Below are 14,395 nucleotides of genomic sequence, written 5' to 3'. Positions count from 1 at the left end.
ACATATCACAAGAGAATCAGGAAATCCTGCTCAGGAAAACATAGACCCTGCCTCATGTACATAAGTTCTGACCCATGGAACCCAAGGCACATGACCTCTACTCCAGCCACAAGTGAGGCCTCTGGGAAACCCAGTGAGAATCCACGACAGGGGAACCAGGGACAGTGGGAGGGAGGGAGCCTTTGGATCCTGGTGGGAAGACATAGCTACATTCTAGAAGGTTCCACACTCTACCTGGCTTCTGAAATAAGGGGTTAAAGATACTGTGAGCAGTGTGCAGTCAGACAGACATCCCCATGAAAACAATGAAGACTCCCAGAGGACACAGACAAGCCACTCCCTTGGCCCCGCTTCTGGCTCCCAGCAGCCACAGGTGCCTGGGACAGAGCTCTGAGTGAGATTCAAGCATATGTTCTTACAGTCAGACTGTGGGAGAGAGGAGATCTGAGGACTCTCTTCTTCAGAACTGAGATGAAAGACAGTTTGGTCAGCTGATGGAAGGACTGAGGGGACTGAGAACACAGATGTTGCATGTTTTTGATCACACTGTGAACCCTGAGATTGTGTTGTGGAAAACCTGTTTCTAGTTGTGTTGTGGCTCAGCTTTAGCACACACCCTTGATCCCTCCAGCTGGAATACAGACATGCCCTTAGCACACATCTTTCATCCCAAACTACGAAGGTATAAAGTTAGTTTGTAGAAGGAGGCAGCCATATTTGAAGTGATGTCTAATTGAGTGGCAGACAAAGTGACGAATCAGAGAACGATTTGACAGAATAGGATTTGCCCAACTCTCACCAGAGAAGAGAAGAAAGAGAGGCTACTTATAAGAGCAATGCAGAGAGAGGAAGCAGTTTGAATGGGAGAGTTTTTCAGAGACAGGTTGAAGACAGAACAAGCTAGACACAGGTGAAGACAGAATGAGCCAGAGAATAAGAAGTCAGACGATTAGAACAAATTTTTGCCAAAGTTAGTTTGAGGCCAAGCAGGGAAACTCAGGAGAAGCTGAGAGAAGCCAGATTGAATCAGTCCGCTTGGAGAGGAGTTTGATCCAGAACAGCTAAGTTGAATCAGCCAGCAATCAGAAAGAGCTAGAAAGGGTGAGCTTATTCAGCAGTTAGTCTCAGAGGCTGCAAACATCCTAGGCCTAGATAAGATTGTACAGAGGCTGGAAGAACCAGCACTCGGCCTTGGTTAGCAGACAGAGGCAGTAAACCTCAGAGACAACAACTGCATCAGGAGAATAAAGACACATTATACATAGAGGCGTCACACATCACCCGGCTAGTGTTACCGGACAGCAATTCTGTTTGTAAGAGTGCAAGCCAAACTACTCCGAGACTGCTAACACAGCTTCATCTGCGCTAAGCACTGTCCTGGGCGTGTTCCCTTACATCATTTACTTTTCCCTGTGGTCTGGGACAGCACGGTCCACTGCAGTGATGGAATTTTCTAGAACCCCGTGCAGTATACTGCCAAGACCCACACATGATGACCCAGCACTTTAAATTTTTGTTTTTATAACGTGTGTGTGTGTGTGTGTCTGTGTGATGGTGCACATGTGGAGGTCAGAGGACAACTTCCAAGAGTCTATTTTCTCCTTCTATAATGTGAGTCTCAAGAACCGAGCTCGAAGCCAGGTGGTGGTGGCGCATGCCTTTAATCCCAGCACTTGGGAGGCAGAGGCAGGCAGACTTCTGAGTTCGAGGCCAACCTGGTCTACAGAGTGGGTTCCAGGACAGCCAGAGCTATACAGAGAAACCCTGTCTTGAAAAGAACAACAACAACAAAAAGAACAGAGCTCAGGTCCTTGGGGTTGCAAGTGCTTTTACCTGCTCTGTTACCTCACTAGCCCACATCTGAATGTGACTGACTGGTTAGGTTGTCACTTCACATCCACTGAGGGGCATTCAAGGCAGCATACATGGGTCTCTGATGGGAGATGACACTGGGTGGCTCTCCTCATTCCACAGATGAGCATGCCATGCTGCAGGAGACCTACAGTGAGGAAGGGGTCTCCCCAGCAGGTGCACATACTTGCTGGATCCTTCCAGAGACAAGACAATGAAGAAAGAAACAAGGAAAAGCAATCCCTACCGGTTGGGGTGGGAAGATGGCAGCATGAACTGGAACTCCACCACGCAGGTGCCGTCTGGGAGCTCCCTGTGCTGCAGGCTGTTTAGCTCATAGGCGATGTAGCCTCTCCGCACGTAAACCTGACGGGGCAGAGGGAGGACCGTGAACACTCACAGAGACCAGCAGGTTTCCGAGGGCAAAGCGCTATGCACAGGACAGCTGCAGGCTCTCTAAGCTGCACGGAAGGGGATTTCAAGAGCCTAGGAGCAAACATTTCAGACTTTGTGAGCCCTTATTCCTGATGAAGCCCCTAGATTCTGCCTCTATAGCATGGAAGCCACCATTGAAAAAAAAATGAGTGTATGTATCTGTGTTCTAATAAGACTTTATTTAAAAAAAAAAAAAAAGCAGTGGCATTGTTGGCCTGTGAGCTATAGTTTGTCAACTCCACTCTAACCAACTGGAATGTGACACCACAAGCCACGTAATTTTAAATTCCTAGTAGCTATTTGGAGGGTGGGGGGAGGTTGTGTTTTCTCTTTCCCCTAATACTCCAGCTATTTTCATCTCAACACGGGATGCCAAGAACACCTGGGGTTTCCTGAGCTTCCCAGGAGAACTACACATGTCATACGTCACTGTCAGAGGATTTCACTTACTGTGGTTCCCCTCAGAGAAGGTTGCCCACCCTGGATCTGTCAGCATCACCTACACCCACCATTCTTGCTGTCTGCCTTCCAGTCTGTGTAATAAATACGTCACAGTTGTGACCATGACAGCCTGAGTCCCTTTTGTCCTTGTAAATCACTAAACTGGAGTTTGCTCAGGAATGAGGTCAATAACCCTACCATTTCAACAGCCTGAGCCTAGAATGGACATCCCCAGTGTGCATGAATCACAGGGAGAACCTGAACCATGTTCAACAAATGTGCCTGATATGGACTGGAGCACATGGAGGTACATCCTGGGGTCACACAGACAGCTCGGTGTGTAAAATAACTGCGGTGCAGGCCTGACAACCTGAATTCGATCTCTAGCACTGGTGTAAAAAGCCATATGCGGTGGCATACATTTGAAATCCCAGCATCCCTATGCTGAGTTGGGAGACAGAGACAGGGGAGCCAGCTGGAAGCTCCCAGTCCAGCGCACACAGCCTGGCAGCAGAAGAGAGACCATGCCTCAAAAAAAAAAAAAATTAAAAAGGGTATGTGTATGTGTGTAATCCCACCTGAACAGATGACCTTTAACCTCCATGTAGTCCCTGCTCACTCTTGAGCCCTCTTTCTCTCACACACACAAAACTGATTAACTAAAAGTTTTTAAAAGATAGAATAAAGCTCTCAGGCTGGTGAGATGGTTCGGCGATTAAGAGCACTGACTGCTCTTCCGAAGGTCATGTGTTCAAATCTCAGCAACCACATGGTGGCTCACAACCATCCATAATGAGATCTGATATCCTCTTCTGGTGCATCTGAAGACAGCTACAGTGTACTTATTTATAATAATAAATAAATCTTTGGGCTATAGCAAGCAGGGACTGAGCAAGTAGGGCCTACCGGAGTGAGCGGGGTTGACCGGAGTGAGCAGAGGTCCTAAAAGTCAATTCCCAACAACCAAATGAAGGCTCACAACTATCTGTACAGCTACAGTGTGTACTCATATGCATAAAATAAATAAATAAATAAATTTTAAAAAAACAAAACAAAACCTCTCATCGATACAACTAGGAAATAACCCTTGTCAAAATAACATCTAACAGGCTATGCCTGGGTCTCGAGAATGAGGCACCTCCCTGCAGCTGTCACAAGCTCAAAAGCCTAAACCAGTCTCTGTGAAGGCCTAGGCAAAGCTGGCATGGCATGGGTGACTGGCCCACGGGGTCTAAAAGATGCAGGAAAAGACAGGGGCTCACAAGGAGTGGAGACACTGGGCTTGAAGGTCCAGGGTGAGACAAGACTGTCAGGGACCCAACTCAGTCCAGGGTAAGGAAGGTGCTGAACAGGGGACACCAGCTCCTGTCTGCAGGAGTGGACGCCGACTACAATCCCCCCGAGAGGAATCCACTGGGACAGAGTGCCCGGCGGCCGCCCCACCAGGGAGGCTGTTCTCTGTGTCCTCTGCTTCGGACAGAAAAGTCTTTGAGGGGCTGGTGAGATGGCTCAGTGGGTAAGAGCACTGACTGCTCTTCCGAAGGTCCTGAGTTCAAATCCCAGCAACCACATGGTGGCTCACAACCATCCATAATGAGATCTTCTGGGGTCTGCCAGACAAAGACAGCTACAGTGTACTTACATATAATAAATAAATAAATCTTTACAAGAGAGAAGAGAGAGAGAAAGAGAGAGAGAGAGAGAGAGAAAGGAAGGAAGGAAGGGAGAAAGAAAGTAAGAAAGAAAGTAAGTCAAGTCTTTGGGATATTGACTACTCATGAATAAGAAGTTTGGACAGGGTACGTCTGGCTTGGCACAGGGGTGTGGCCCAGCTGTGCCCCGTGTAGAGAAGCTTAGAATGCCACAGACCCTAGCAGTGTTGCTGGCATGGACTCTGTAGGAAAACCAATAAAATGTGAATCCTGGCTCCGTCCCTGTCTATGTAGCCCTGAGAAAGTTGCTTCACATCTCTGAGCTCAACTTATCCTTTGTGAGAGGAGAACGGAAACCCCTTCCTTAGGGAGAAAAGGTCACATTTGCAAGGCACGAAACTTAGGGTTGGGACATGCAGGCAGGCGGTTAGCAAATGGTCGGTGTTTCTCCTTACCTCCAGGGACGCCATACAGACGACCTTGTTAGCGTGATAGAAGAAAGTGGGCAGGACATCGAATATGGTCGTTTCTGAAAGTATTAATTTCTATGGGAAACAAGAGGGGCCAACAGGCAAAAGGAACATGAGCAGGTGTGATCCAGAAGCTGGAGGGTGGGCAGGGGAGGGTGACACAGGCACAAGTCACTGTTGCAGTCAGTGTCCCTGACACAGGGGGGTTCTTTGCACAGAGCCTTGGGAGATCTGGACAATGAAGGAGCGAATGGTGACTGTGCCCAGGGCAGGGCCCCAGTTTCAAATGCTGATGGGTGCCTAGAAGTTTATGATAAGCTAGGGCACTGGCAGGAGCCTGGAAAGACCAAGTCAGTGCCAGCCCCCACCCCCATTGCAAAGGACTGACACCTCCTGGCATGTTCCAGAAAAAAGAACAACAAAAGAAACCTGTTAGTGTTAACCCTGTACTGACCAGGAAAGCCTCGATCCTGTTGCCCTGTGCATCCTGCAAACAGATTTCCACACCTACAACTCCCAGAGTCCGTTGATGTTCCCTGGGACCATCCTAGCCACTCTGAACTAGATGTGGCTAAACTGGGCGCTCCTTTAGGGTAAGAAAAAACCATGGTCTATCCCTGAGGCTCACCTTGAGGTTTTCTGGGCAGAACTGGTGGCCATACATGTCGATGGCGGACAGGAAGATGGACTCCACCTGGTTGTGCCGCAGCTCGTAGGAGGGGAGGTGGGAGGCAATCAGAACCTGCAAACAAGAGGAGGGAGGACAGAGATGGCAGGAGCTGGGAGGAAGGGAGCAGGCACCAGACCCTATGCTCTGACACCAACCTGTCTGGCTCTGAGGGCCACCTTGCAGTGCTCGCTCCTGCTCAGCTGCGTGAGCTCGTTGAGGATGGAGGTCAGCTCGTCTGACAGGGCGGGGTCTGGGCCGCACAGCTCATCCTTCAGGGACAGCAACAAAACCCAAGTTGACTTTGCTCTGCCCAGAGGGCCAGCACTTGGCTGGTCAGGGAGGTGGGGGAGAGGTAAGAGGATGGGGTGGGGACGGGAAGGTTGGTGAAGGGGTAAGTAGGAATGGAAGAGAGTCTAGCCTCAACTCTCTAAACACATCTAGCCAGTTCTTTATAAAAAGCCCTTAGCTGGGCAGTGGTGGCTCACACCTCTAATCTCAGTACTCAGGAAGCAGAGGTAGGTGGATTTCTGTGAGTTCAAGGCCAGCCTGGGCTACACTAAAAAACCCTGCCTTGAGGGGAGGTGGGGGGAAGCCCTTGCTTCTTTGTGCTGTAGGTTCACTTCATTCATTCACTGACTTATGCACCCCACATATGCCCTCACATCTGTTGGGCTGTGCTGGGGAGTACATGCATGTGGATGAGCATGCACATGTGCACATATGAATGTAGGAACAGGACCAGACCGACCCAGAAGTCTTCCTTCACTGAGCCCCGCTTTATTTTCTGAAACAGGGTCTTTTCCTGGACTCAGGAACTCACTGATCTTTGGCTGGTCTAGGCTGCTGGCCTTGGGGGTCCCTTATCTCCAGCTCCATAGTTCTGGGATATGAGTGGCCCACTGTACCCGGTGGCTTTTTACATGGAATTTGGGGATCCAAACTCTGGTCCTTACACATGTGTAATAGGTACTCTATTCACTGAGCCACGTCCTGGCCCAGGCTTGTGTCCCTTCTGCTGATCGAGGAGCTATTCTGATGCAGATGGGGCTGTGTGCACAGGGTTCAGGTGGGACTGTGTGCACAGGGTGGGTGCAGATGGGGCTGTGTGCACAGGGCCCCTGTGCTTCCTCTAGTGTCTTCACTGTAAGCGGGGCTTAGGGACAACTCGGAGAAGGGGCTCCCTAGACATTCACTGGAGACAGATCTATGACAGGAGGAAGCAGGGTCTGCTGAGCCACTGCCATCCTCCACCCAGATCAGCCTGCACTGTCCTCTGAGACACCCTGCCACCTATAGAGTGGAGGCCGAGTCATCTCTCACCTACACGCACGCACTGTCCCAACCATAAAAGCCCTCGCTGCTTTCCTAATCCTAAAAACAAGAACAGGTGTCATCCTCTCCCTCTCAAGTCCCAACAGGATCAGACAGCTACAGCATTGCTCTCACTGTCCCATCCCTGTGGCTGCAAGAAGCACACAGAGCCCAGGGCTGCCCAGCAGCTAGACAAAGAGGTCCACCTTTCAAAGGGTACGCGGGCTGGGGCTGGAGAGATGGCTCAGCCGTAAAGAAAGTTTAATGTTCCTTGCAGAGGACCTGAGTTAGATTCCTAGCATCCATATCAGTGAGCTCACAACCACCTGTAACTCCAACCCCAGGAGATCCGACGCCCTCCTCTGGCCTCTGTGGACACATGCATTCAAGTGTGTATTAGAACACCAGGTTGGCACCCTCACATACAAAAGCTCACAATATATTTTTTTTTCCTTTCCTGTACATGTCTAGGAAGCAGCTGGTCTGACACAATTCTGCTGATGGCATTGTGTTCTATTTTCATTGCCACTAATGCACTGTGACAGCTAAAGGATCCCAGGAAACAGGACTAGGAAGGAAGTTCGTTCCAGGGCCACTGCTCCACTGGAAAGTCCCCCACTGCAAGCATCGGTGACACCTCAGTTAATCATGATTGCCATCTTGGCAGGATCTAGGAGACAGAGCCCTGGGCCTGTCTGTGAGGTCATCTCCAGACACAGAATGTGGGCGGAACCATTCCCTATGCTGAGACCCTGGACGGAATACAAAGGGGAAAGAGAGCTGAGCAGCGACATTCATTTGTGTCTGCTTCCTGACTGTGGATGCCACCTGAACAGCCGCCACATGTGCCTGCGGCCACAGCCTCTCGCTATGCTGGGCTGTACCCTCAAACCAAAGAAATCACTAATCCAGCCTCCTGGGCGCCAAACTGCACTAGGTATGAAGTAGTCTGTATTTTCTAACAAATAGAATCAAAGGCTGTAAGAAACCATGAGTCTCATCTGTACGACCCCTACAAACATGGCTGGAGCAACATGCTCAGCTGTGTGTGTGTGGGGGGGGTGAGCTGTGATAGGCAGCCTGGTCCCTGGTTGAGCTCAGGCTTAAAATCCTGGTGACCCAGCAGGTGACTATGGCCCCTTGGGCTCCTGGCTCCTGTCACAAAACTACAGCTTCCCACAACCCCGCCCCCCACCCCTCACAGAGAGATCTGTGGTCATCAGTCACGTAGAAGCAGCACCCAGCCCTCCCACATGCAGATAGGGTATCTCCAAGCTCTCAGACCAAGCCAATGAGAAGTACCTGCTGTCAGACCCTGACCCACCCCAAAGCCATAAGAATCCTATCCAGGAGGAATAAAGGTGTGCGAGAACTACTCCATGGACTGTCGTCTGAGAGCTTCTGTCCTAAGAGCTGTAACACGGCTGCTTGGGAAGAGGTCTGTTCTTCCGAAGGGCTACCTGAAGCTCCCTGCACTCCTCGCTGGCTAGTCGGCCTCTCACCCTAGGCCAGCCTGACCCAGCACAGGGCGACCAGGGGTAGCCAGCTGCAGCAGCCAGTGGAGGCGACAGCGACTCCTCCTCCTCCTTGCTTGCACTCTCTCCCCTTTGCCTGAACCCTTGCACCCGGCCAGGCCAGAGATCTCCATGGAAAGCCACCTGTGCACAGGTCCACACTCAGCCTTCTAAGTGAGGGTCCCAGGTGCCTGGGCTAGGCCAATTTCCCTATTTTTCTCAAGGCTGGGTTATAGGTCATGGAGAAAATTCATACCCAGAAGAGTTAACATACACCCAGGAGCAAATAGCATCAGGATAACCCACAGGTTATCACAGGTCTATCATCTAGCTCACCCAGTAGACCAGGCTGGCCAGGATCTCACTATATAGACCAGGCTGGCATCACAGACTGTAATCCCAAGTGCTAGGACTAAAGGTGTGCCCACCACACTCACCTCTGGACTGAACCCAGCTTAACGGAAGGAAAGAACATCTTTCTTCCAAAGGAGATCCAAGGGTAATCTCCACCCTTGGAGTAGAGCCCCCCCAATCCCAATGATTATAATCTCTTTGGGCTTAAGCTTCGAGTCCCAGCTACACACTAAAGTCATTTAGAGAACCTCTTGCCTCAAAATAAATTATGAAATACTTCTAAACTACACAAGTAATAAAAGTTCTGAGTGCTGAAGGCCCCTGTGCCAACCACCTGGAGTCGCGAGCTGCTGGACTTGAGCACGTTGGTACTTTGCTTTTGCCTTTAAAAGCAGATTACCAAGGAAAAGTCTTCAATCATGAAAGATTGCCAGTTACCACTTAGGGTAAGAACAAAGGGAAAACCTCACACTTTTTTAAAGAAGGTGAGAGGAAAGACCTACGGTGAGGGCCTAGATCTGGCTGGCCCAGGCCAGCAGCTCATACCTGGGAAGCACGCCCGTGTTGACAAACCCTGATTCCATGCTAGCTGCAGAGCGCCCCAAGGCAGGTGGCCTTATGCCTCTGCTCTCTGCCAAAGGACGGTGAAAACAGTCCACATCTTGGAGTTGGAGAGCAGTTAGCACTAATGTGTATATCAGTATACTTCTATTGCCCCATCTCCTGAGAATCTAAATAGGAGGAGTGCATGACCAGCCTGAGCTACACAGGGAGCCCTAACGTCAAAATTAATAATGATACTAGTAATAACAACAACAATAAATGAATTTAGTATGTAATCTCGAAAACTAATTAATATATTTTAAAAGCAACCGAGAAAGTCTGGCGCAGAGCAGGTGCTTTGTGTCACTGCCTATTGTAACTAATAAAGCTTTATTGTGCAGCCACACCATAAACAATAACAGAGTCAAGCGGTTAGGTCAGAGACCGAAACACATGTAATAAGGTCTATGTCTTTACTTTCTGGACCTTTCTAGAAAATAGTTGGGGACTAAGTTGGGGATGTGGCTTCATGACAGAGAACATACATAGGATTTGGGTTCCGTGACAGAACTGAAAGGGGCGTAAGGAGGATGGGAGATATAATGAGGAAGAGGAAGGAGAGAGAGGAGGGAGAGGAGGAGGGAGGCAAGCCCCTGCCCCACCCTCACCCCGGGTATGGGCCCCCATCTTACTATTAACATGGTTACTAGCTGGTTCTTCTTGGCCACCTGGGAGTGTGAGAAGATGCAATCCAGCACCTGGGTCATGTCTGGCTTGAACTGCTCCCTCAGGTTGATCACGCACTTGTCATAGTGGGCTGTGGGAGAGACAGGAGACCCAGAAGGGTGAGACCAGGACACCTCCCTCCCGGCTTGTCCCGCCCAGAGCTTGTGGCACCTCCATCCCCACTTGCCCCATCCAGAACTTGTGGCACCTCCCCTTCACCCCGCCCAGAACTTGTGGCACCTCCCTCCCTCACTCCGCCCAGAGCTTATGGCTGACACCAGTAGGGTATGGCATCTCTTGCCTTGCTGGAAATGATGCTCCACGTTCAGATATCTCCTCAGGAGGTCCAGCACCACAGCCTTCATGTAGCCACGGGTCCCGCTGCGGTATCTGAGGGACCAAAAGCAACCCTGTCGCCATGCCTACTGTCACCTGAACACCTGGCTGTCTCAGCTGGGGCTGACTTTAAGAAGGGGAAGGAACTAAAGGCATGGAGGTCCACACTTGCAAGAGCCCTCTTCCTATAAGGAGTATGAGTTGGAGGGTGGCCTGAACTATACAGGGAGATCCTTCCTCAGAAAACCAAGGGCTGGGCTGGAGCTCAGTGGTAGAGCACTTCCCTGGCGTGTACGGAGCCCTGGTTGCAAGCAGCACTGCAAGGGGAGGAGAAAGAGAGGAGAGAAGTAAAGGGAAGGGAAGAGGAAGGAAGAGATAAGGAAGAAAGGAGGGAGGGGGAGGGAGAGGGGAAAGGAGAGGAGGGAGAGGGAGAAGGAGAGGGGCAGGGAAGGGCAGGAGTTTTAAAGCATCTAGAGTACAATCCAGATCCTCAGGTCAAAGGAGCTGTGACTTGTCCATCAAACCATGGTCCAGCTTGGGCTATCACCCAGAACTTATTAGCCCCTAGACAGCACCTGCTCAGGCCCAGAGAGAAGGGAAAACCTTAAGAGTTTGAGCTACTCAATGATTTTTAGCAGATTTTAGCCACAAAACAAAAACTTCCAATTAGCCCTGCAACACACGAAGCTTTTTCAAAAGTCAAACTTGACTTTTTGGCAAATTTGCCAAAACACTTTTTGCAGATTTCCCTCCCTTTTCAAACAACTGCCGTGTGTTATCCCTCCACATTTTTCTAAACACGGGAGATGCGCTTCCTTTCCACCTCCCACTCCCTGTGCTGGGGGGTTGAAGTCAGGGCTTCCTGCATGCTACTCAGGCTCCCAGACAGCCTGGGATGCACTTGCCTCTGGACCAGCTGGACGATGCTCTGTGTGTTCATGAAAAAGACCTCTCGGTCTGCCTTACGCTGTAGGGTGGCGGCGTGGCAGTCCAGGATGGTGGCGATCTGGATGAGAACACAGAACAGGTTGGGCCACTGCCAGCCTCATGATCCAGTTGCTACAGGGCGGTATTATGAGGGGACCCCACTATGGGCTTCCAGGGAGGTCCCAGACTGGTTGTACTCAAAGACCCAAGCACCTGGCCTCTGTGTAACAGCCCTGTTCACCCTTTCAATGTCTCCCTGGTTACCCAGGGCCCAGAATGACGACAATCTCACAAAGATGTAACCAAACTGTATGATGGGTCGATCCACACCCCAGACAGGACCCAGAAGAGGAAGGAGTGTCCAGCAACCATGTGGGCGCAGGAGGGGAAGGGTCAGAGTTCGTGAGATTGGCGTGCCTGCTTTTTAAAATTACTATAGTGTATGTGTGTGTGTGTGTGTGTGTGTGGTTTATATGAGAGCCACTGTACATGTGGACGTCAGAGGACAATTTCTTGGAATCAGTTCTACCCTTTCGTGGGTTCTGAGGACCCAACTCAGGCCACTGTACTTGCTTGGCAAGCATCTCTACCTACTGAGCCATCTCAAGGCCTTCTCCTCCTCCCCCCAAAAAAAGGATTTTTAAAGAAAACTAAAACTTGAGAAATTCCAGAAAAGTTCCAAGTGCATCCCTCTCTCAGTGGGGCCTTATCCGGTTGGGATACACCTGCCTTCCTGCTCCAGCTGTGGTGTATCTGCCGAGTTTGGAGCCGGTCCTCCCCTCCCCCAACCCATCCCCTGGCAGCCACTAATAGACTTCCTTTCTACACTGATCGCCTGTTCCGGGCATTTCCTATGAGCAGCTCCTTGCCCTTAGCATAAGGCTCATCCTTGTGGGAGCATGAATCAGAACTTCGTTCCTCTATATGGCTGAACAATATTCCAACCTTCAGGAGCTCGGGATGTAGCTCAGTGGTAGAGTGCTTGCCTAGCATGCCTGAGGCCCAGCACTGCAAAAAACAGAACAGACAGTTTCCGCCTTTAGAATGGTCGACCTCTGGGAACAGCCTGACTTAGCTTCTCCAGTGGCAGAGGTGTAAGGGTGAGGAGGAGGCAATGGTGGAGGCGGAGGGGAGACGACCTTAGAATGCTCAACAGCAGAAAATAAACTATATGGGGCAGAGAAAGTGAACAGTTTATATACTAACGGAATATATACACTAATGGTTCCTATCCCTAAGTTGCATGAGGCTCTCAGCTACAGGGCTTCAAAACCTGTGACCCAGGGACAAGGTTCTACAGCTAATGCCTTGAGCCAGCCTCTGTGGGACACAGTTAGCTCTATTTGCACCCGTGACCTCCCCCTGAGCCTGAGTGGTTGGTGCAAGACCTGGGGACTGGGGTGCATATCAAACGCCTGACCCTTGGGAGAAAATACTGGAGTTCTACAGGAAAAGTTAAAAAGAAACCATGGGCCCACAACACTTGTTGCTAGCCCAGCTGATGAGAGGCCTGACACAGGAATGGGCGTGGGCGTGGCTGGCAGAGGCTGACTGGAGCTGACCGGGGTATGTACCTGCTGGCTGGGGAACTGGCAGAGCACCGATGTGATGTTGCTGGCATACTGGGCCATCACTCTGCGGACTGCCTTCTCCACGGGGGCCGGGATGCGGCCTGCCACGCTGGTCATGATTTCCTGCAGCTCCAGCAGAGGTAGGGAGGGGTGCCGGAGTGTCATCATGAGCTTCTGGACCCAGTCCTTCAGCTGTGGAGAGACACCACGTCAGCCACTTCTCTTATGTGTGGGCACCATCGTTCGCGTGGGTGACCCTGTCTGCCATGGGCACCACCGTTTGTGTGGCATCCCCATCTGCCATGGGTACCACCGTTCGTATGGGCATCCCTATCTGCTGTGCACACACCACTGTCTGTCATGTACACTTACCCAACTCGACCTCCTCAGGCTCTGGCAGACTCATGGAGTCTGTTTACATGGAGAAAGGCTCATGACTCATGGAGATCTAGGCCCAGCAGCCTCTATGGTAACCTAGAGTAGAGTTGTCCCAGGCTCCCCATATAAGGAGGACCTGTGTCCCTCTCTGGATAACTAGGAAGCCAGCATGGTGTGGGGGAGACAATAAGGTCACATGACAAGCTTATGCCGTGGACCGCTTGCTTAGCACCAAGTAAAATCCAAAGATTTTTCTTTACCCATTTCCCCTTTTTACTTTATTCTTATTATTTTTAAATTAAATGCATGTGTCAGTGTCTGCGTGTAGGCTGCATATGGTGCCCTCTGAGGCCAGAAAAGGAGCTGGAGTTAGAGACACTTGTGAGCTGCTGCACGTGGGTGGTGGCATGCCACCAAACGTGGGTGCTCTGGAAGAGCAGTGCATGGCTCTCAAGCACTGGGCCACTGAGCAAGCTCTGCCCTCTTCAGCTGTTTTTTGTTTGTTTTTTAGACACAGCCATGGCAAGCAGGTAGAATGATCACTCTCCCCGTTTGAGATGGAAATAAAAACAGAGAGGCCACTTGAGTCACCCAAAGCTCCTCAGTTGGTAAAAGCCTTCCTGTCCCGTGCACACCTGGGTCCCCAGGCCCTGACCTTCATGCTGAAGAAGGGCTCTGGCAGGCAGTAGCCACTCATGACATTGGTCAGATTTTCCAAGACGCTGTGGAACACCTGATGCAGCTTCTCTCCGAGGATAGGCAGAGTCTGCTGGGCAGGGAGCTTCCCTGTGAATGGCTGCGCCTGTGAGACAGGAGGACAGATCACAGACAGACCAGGGAGCCTTTGAGACAGGAGGTCGGATCACAGACAGACCAGGGAGCCTGTGAGACCGACAGGAGGACAGATCACAGACAGACCAGGGAGCCTGTGTGTGAGACAGGAGGACGGATCATGGACAGACCAGGGAGCCTGTGTATGAGACAGGAGGACGGATCACAGACAAACCAGGGAGCCTGCAAGACTGATAGGAGGACGGATCACAGACAGACCAGGGAGCCTGCGAGACCTACAGGAGGATGGATCACAAACAGACCAGGGAGCCTGTGTGTGAGACAGGAGGATGGATCACAGACAGATCAGGGAGCCTTTGAGACAGGAGGACGGATCACAGACAGACCAGGGAGCCTGCGAGACCGACAGGAGGACAGATCACAG

The 14,395-nt window shown here is 51.0% G+C and overlaps 1 protein-coding gene across 6 annotated transcripts in view; it reads right to left on the bottom strand.

Moving 5' to 3' along the window:
- The window catches only part of Acacb (acetyl-CoA carboxylase beta), a 111,776-nt gene that overhangs the window by 32,261 nt on the left and 65,120 nt on the right, over window positions 1–14,395 (bottom strand). For 5 of the 6 annotated variants that reach the window (XM_031337482.1, XM_031337483.1, XM_031337479.1 and 2 more), the window contains 10 exons: window positions 13,835–13,981; window positions 12,805–12,993; window positions 12,176–12,238; window positions 11,209–11,309; window positions 10,269–10,357; window positions 9,934–10,058; window positions 5,675–5,788; window positions 5,478–5,591; window positions 4,835–4,924; window positions 2,099–2,217 (listed from right to left, as the gene is read on the bottom strand). In XM_031337482.1, the coding sequence (XP_031193342.1) occupies window positions 2,099–2,217; window positions 4,835–4,924; window positions 5,478–5,591; window positions 5,675–5,788; window positions 9,934–10,058; window positions 10,269–10,357; window positions 11,209–11,309; window positions 12,176–12,238; window positions 12,805–12,993; window positions 13,835–13,981 (1,151 nt within the window). The remainder of the gene's footprint in view (window positions 1–2,098; window positions 2,218–4,834; window positions 4,925–5,477; window positions 5,592–5,674; window positions 5,789–9,933; window positions 10,059–10,268; window positions 10,358–11,208; window positions 11,310–12,175; window positions 12,239–12,804; window positions 12,994–13,834; window positions 13,982–14,395) is intronic. The other variant, XM_031337481.1, reaches the window with a different exon arrangement.

The sequence above is a fragment of the Mastomys coucha genome, unplaced genomic scaffold, assembly GCF_008632895.1.
Source record: "Mastomys coucha isolate ucsf_1 unplaced genomic scaffold, UCSF_Mcou_1 pScaffold22, whole genome shotgun sequence".
In the NCBI taxonomy this organism is placed as follows: Eukaryota; Metazoa; Chordata; class Mammalia; order Rodentia; family Muridae; genus Mastomys; species Mastomys coucha.
The sequence above is the reverse complement of the archived record's forward strand: the minus strand, read 5'-3'. Positions and strand labels throughout refer to the sequence as shown.